The 6,040-nt window shown below is 35.9% G+C and overlaps 1 protein-coding gene across 3 annotated transcripts in view; it reads left to right on the top strand.

Moving 5' to 3' along the window:
• The window catches only part of Vps2 (vacuolar protein sorting 2), a 53,214-nt gene extending 48,999 nt beyond the window's left edge, over positions 1-4,215 (top strand). For all 3 annotated transcript variants that reach the window (XM_068361864.1, XM_068361865.1, XM_068361863.1), the window contains exon 5: positions 1,596-4,215. In XM_068361864.1, the coding sequence (XP_068217965.1) occupies positions 1,596-1,776 (181 nt within the window). In that variant the 3' untranslated portion in view covers positions 1,777-4,215. The remainder of the gene's footprint in view (positions 1-1,595) is intronic.
• The last annotated feature ends 1,825 nt before the right edge of the window (positions 4,216-6,040 follow it).

The raw sequence follows: 6,040 nt of genomic DNA, 5'->3' as shown, positions 1-6,040 counted from the left end.
GCATTGATCACTTTCAGGGAAGAAAATTAGCTTTCCAGTTTGGGTTCCAGGGGACTGCCAACCCACTAAGCAGTGTTTTCCTGGTTTGTATGGCGCTTAGGAACAAATGTCAGATTTTCTGTTTATGTAACAGATGTTTAAGGTCAAAGAAGTAGTAATGTTTGCTGTTAGAATGAAATATAATCGTTAGGATATTAAGTGTAGGACAGTGGGCCCCCGTAAAAATTACTGATGGGTATTTCAGAGTTTAGTAACTGAAAGTGTTTAATCTAGCTCTAACAGTGTCACAAGAGTTTTTGCTATTTTTTTTTCAGTAGATTAGAACCAGCAGTTGACACTGATAAGGTGCAAACAAGCTAATTTTAGAAAGAGAAGATATTACAATGATCAGTAGTCTTTGTTACACATTTAATTATTATTATTGTTATTACTTGGTAAGCTACACCCCTTGTTGGAAAAGCCGGATGCTATAAGCCCGGGGGCTCCAATAGCCATAAATCAAGCAGGTGAAAATATCAATATGTTGTAGATTCTGAAAAGGGTTTTTACTGTGTTTCATGTGATATATTAATGAAGATCATAAGATTTTATAAAATTTGTAAAAATTATTTCAAATATATATGACAACAATCTTTATAAAGTTATGGTTGATGGAAAATTAAGTGATCCATTTCAAATGACTGATGTGTAGTGCAATTTCATTACCTTTGTTATATATTTTGGTTATAGATTTTATTACACAGTATAAACTTGTTCTTAATCAAAATAAATGTAGGTACGGTAATAATTTACATGAAAATAGAAGACTTACATCTTGTCAATTATTATGACAGAGTATTGAGATACAGAAGTTCTGAAGAATATAACTGTCATATGGTTGTTTAGTCAGGATAGGAGACAAAGTAGGACTGGTATTGCTAACTGATCAAAAATCAAAATAATGAATAACATTGTCAGTGGCTATATTTCATGTACTTAGCTGTAAAAAACTGTATACAGTGTTAACTTATGGCAAAATTTCAAATAAAAAATATCTTGAAAGGGAAAATCTTTATTTTATGAGGAAGATGAACCAAATGATTTTTTTAGTGAAGAGTATGTTAAAAAGGATAAGTATAATAAAGTCATAGGAATTTTCAGGAGTTATAGAATACCTGTTTAGGAAAATCTCAAGCAAAAGGAGTCACTGATAAGGTTCTCGCCCTCTGCTCTGAATGTCTCATGAGTGATAAATTCACATTTTCCAGCTCCAGTCTGATACAGATCCTATTTTAGTCTGAAAGTAACCTGCCTTCAGCATATGCTTTTAAATTTCAGTGTGATCAGAAAAATAATTGTGACATTTTAGGTGTTGTAAAGATAAACTCATGAGTGACAATGCAAGAGTTTAATGAGGGGTGCTATAATCATAAGGGAAATAGAAGGAGCCTAGAACTCATCGTATAAACCAGCTGAACATGAATGCATCAAAGAAGAATGATATACTTATTTTATCTACCTTATTCTAATTACTGAGTAACTGAGAGAAACCTACCAGCCAACAATTAGTGGTCTTCCATCTCCTTGTTCATTCACGGCATGCCTTGTTATTTCAGTGATGCCATTGTTTCACAAGTCCTAGATGAACTGGGTCTACAGATGACAGAAAATTTGAGTGATTTGCCATCAACTGGAGGTACTCTTGGGGCTACCACTGCCAGCAAGACACCAGTGGCAGTTGCTGATGCTGCTGATGATGACATCCAGGCTAGACTTGATAATCTCAGGAGAGAATGAGGAAGTCAGACAAAGATGATTGATGTTAGACAAAAGCATGCCTCTTGCGTGATTACATATTATACTTGTAATATGGAAGTACATTACTATCTTGTTAAAGTTTGATTTCCAGCTGTGTCATGATAATTCTTTCTTGATAAGAAATCTCTATGCTGAAGCTTTCTTGTACTTATTCTTTGCTATAGAGTACACAAAATAGTTTTGTAATTTTTATAAATTATTGTCTCGTGTTGTAGCAGCATATTTAGTTTATAAATGCAGAGCTTAACAAATGGAAATTTTTAGTACGTATGTTGTGAGGTGTAATTGATTTATGAAACTTACAGTATATTGCATATTTTATGGTTCATCCCAGATTTGCGAATTTTAAATTTTCCATTATTATGCCTTTGATCCAGAGCACTATCACCTTCAAGACAATTTTTTTTTTTAAATAACGGTTTTTTTAATAGGAAATTGGAAAAAGCTTTTGTAACTCCGTTCATTGTTTATAAATTCATGTAAGCATATGTCCAGATTTCACAGTGAGGTTATTATTAGTCAATTAGGTACAGTGTTTGCTTACTGTACTATATATATTTGTGTATGTACATTACTCAGTACCTTGTTTATTTTTATATACTGTAATCATAATCATTTACCAAAAGTTATATTTATCTTGCCTTCAAGTATTTCCAGAAATGGTGCTGCTTTTCAGTAGTTGTTTAAATTTCATCCATCACTCTTATTGGAACTTTATATTGCCCCATAATTATTTTCTTAGAATAGCACTTTGTTTGGGGCACTTCATAGGGGGCAAACTCCTCTGTTACTTAATGATTTTTATTAGTGCCAAGCATTGGTATAGACAGCTATAGAACTTCTGAAGTGCTAGGCAAACAACTTCACCTACAGAAGTTATTTCCATATACAGTACTGTACAGTTACTTCCATTTAAACTAGCTGGGTAATTGATATACAATGTGCAAAGAATCTGTCTGCATGACCACTTTTCTCTGAAGAAATTGATATTGGTATATTTATCAGTGAGGCTTTTTTAATTCCTTATTGTATTTGTTAGAAACTCATTACTGGATCAAAGTGAATAACACAGATCCTTGTCCTGGAGATCAACAATTGGTTATCATAGTCATGAATTGTGTTCATTATGTGATCTCTCAGGGTTTTACTGCTACCAGAATTTAGTAGGTGATTAAAAAAGAATCAAGGCTAGAGATGAAAATATTAAAAAAAGTAATTGACCATTATTGTTTCATATTCACCAATCACCTCCATATTTCAATACATAGTGGTTAAGGAGTGTTGGTTATTACATACAGTGAATAAATTATGGGTGTTGAGGATATCAGCAAAGTATATTTAAATATACATTTTTCTACAAGAATATATTTGGTATGCTTTAAGTCTCCAGTTGTGAAGTTATTTTGAAACCAACTTTTAATTCACCATAATAGGGAAATTAAGAAATTGACATGAAAAATAAGGAAAATTTCTATAGAATTTTTATTTTTATGAGAATGAAGTTGTCAACACTTAAGAAGATTAGTTCACAAGCACTATGAAACAAGTGTTGGAAGACTTTTTTTTATATATATAATTACATCCTTGTATAATTATTACAGTTAGGAGTGGTAATTCATTTTATGTCATGGATGATAACGAGACGTTAATGCCATTCATACTCCTAAACTCATAGTGCAAGATATTATATTGTTTTCAGTATCACATATGAAAGAAAATTACCCATCATTAAGGTCACAATAGCTGCTTATTTTGTTTAGATTATGTGGAATAACATCACATTTATAAGCTGAAATATAATGCAATCATTAGTAAATTTCCCACTTGATGTAACTTCTGTATTTTGTCATAAGAAGTTAGTAACAGTACCAGATAGAGAAGTTAGTGTAACCCTTTGAAAACCAGTCATGGCCTTAAGTATATGATAATATCATTCAAGTTTGATTATATATCGTAATGTATTCATGGTAGATTATTTAGTTTGGAGAGCCAAAAATTGGTATGTGAATCAATTCTAATGTTGATCAAGCTGCCTGAAAATGTTTTCAAAGTTGATTGAATTATTTGTCTTGGATCCACTTTATAATAGACATATGCAGTTGCAAAGAGTATCCTGCATTTGATTAAGCTGAGGTATTTGGTTGTTAAAAGATATGTTTATGGCTATTAAATGGGATTGTCCAAGTGTCGGTGATAAAATAATTTTATAAATGATTGCTATTTAAGAGTTTGAATTGAATTTTGTAATGAGTAGATAGCTTTGTTATTTGAAAATTTGGCTGCAGTGCCTGAAGAAATTTATTTAGTGTTTTCTGTAGTATGGATGTATTAGTAGGTTGTACTTTTTACATGAGAATTTGTTGTTAAAAGGCTGTAGATTATATAAGGTATATTCATGAATAAAATTTCTGTATAGATTACAGCTTTTCAATTTCAGTACTCGCAGATTGTTTAAACATATTTTTGTACCAATGTATACAAACCTTTCATCCTGTAATTAAGGAATAGGTTTTCAGTTTGAGCTGGAGGACCGTTGAAATCGTTTAACAAGAAGGGGAGCGAGGGTGAGAAGCTCTTCACTTATGTTTTTGGCTGCAACGAGTACGTTTAGTGATGTGCCCTTAATTGAATTTTTCATTTTCTTTTTCTCTCAGGAAGTGAATGCTGGGTGTTGATTGCTATGGTTATGAAGCAAGAGATTCATATGTGTAACAAAAGATAGTCTTTCCATTTGGTTTTAGATAAACTGACTGTCAATCCACACACACTTCTTGCTAGAGTCATGATTGGTCACAATCATCCCAATATGCAGAGTGTAGGTCTTGGGCTCCAATGCGGCGACAAGTGTATGCTTTGAGAGCATTGCTTCTTCCTTCCTCTCATGGATTGCATCCCTGGCTCCATACTTAAGGAGTATGCACCTGGACATAGGAAACCACAGAGGTATATCAACAGGCTTTTCACTTTCTGGTGACGCTTAGTGTTCCCCCAGTGTTTGCACCCATCAGATTTTTGGGGCTATTCTCTCTTTGTGTATACTGCTGACAATGAGTTTAACTTAAGGAAAGCTTGGGCCTCCTTAGGTCATTCAGGTAGGCTACCCAGTTCCTGTGTCTCCCTTAGTGATGCTCGTGGTGAAGGGTGTTGTCTCCTCTGATATCTGCAGTAGTTCCCTTTCCCTAGGTGTTGGGTAACCATGATGCCGAAAGGGCATGTTGCCACAGTGCTAGGGGTTTCCCTGTACATCTCTGACCCTGTCACCCCTTGTTGATCCTTTCCCCTATACCATGGGGTGTCTGGGACTCTCTAACACTTGCTACCCTGTGAGTGTGCCAACCCCTCCTTGTGGCCAAGCTTCTCCAGTGTTGTGGTCCCTGTTGGAGCAACCCTTGTGGTTTCTCCCCTCTGGGTTGCTTGCAGAGCCTGAGGTAAGGGTTGGAAAAAGGAAGAAATTTGCACGTTCTTCTTCGTCCTCTGACTTTTGGTTTTCTTGTTGTCCTATTCGACTTTCGACTACACATTTCTTCTAAAAAGTAGAGGAAAAGGTTGAAAAAGCCAGTCTTGAGGACACAACTTCTTTTAGAGGGGACCTTCAGTGGCTCTTAGTTTTTGCCATGGCTTTGAACTCGGCTACCCAGGTAGCCACAGGTGAGGTATTTGTTCGGCCCTGTGGTTCTGCCCTAGGTTGTGAGTGTCATGGCCACACGGTGCGGATGGGTCCCTGGCTACCTATACTGGCCCATATTTTAGCCTGGAGTGAAAACTTTGATCACTGGTGCCATTCAAAGATTGAGAAAATCTCTAGAACTGCCCTGGTCAGATCTGGCTGGATTGAGGTGACAATCAGATCTCTTGCTTCCAGTGGGTCAAATAAGGTCTTGACCTCGCACTCTTGAAGCAGAGAAGGTTCTCTGTATTAGAGAAAGTTGTGCTAGCACCTCTCCAGTTTGATCTCTCAGTGTGTGCACTAACAGGGTCAGACTGAAGTCGGAAGGCATGTCCTTATCTGCCTCTGAGTCGGTGGAGATGGAATTCTTCCTTGGTTTCCCTTGAAGCTGTCTCTTGGTTTGATCAGTAGTCGTGGAAAGTGAAGTATTTCACAAAGTTTATGGGGTTTCGAAACCCGGAATCTTTGAAGAAGTACATGGGTTGCTGTGGCCTTATTGGTAACGTCTGTGCGTGGCAATCACCAGATGGGGGTTTGAGTCACGCTTAAACTCGTTAGGTCCTTTGGTCAATGTAA

This window comes from Palaemon carinicauda, chromosome 38 (genome assembly GCF_036898095.1).
Source record: "Palaemon carinicauda isolate YSFRI2023 chromosome 38, ASM3689809v2, whole genome shotgun sequence".
Classification (NCBI taxonomy): Eukaryota; Metazoa; Arthropoda; class Malacostraca; order Decapoda; family Palaemonidae; genus Palaemon; species Palaemon carinicauda.
The sequence above is the reverse complement of the archived record's forward strand: the minus strand, read 5'-3'. Positions and strand labels throughout refer to the sequence as shown.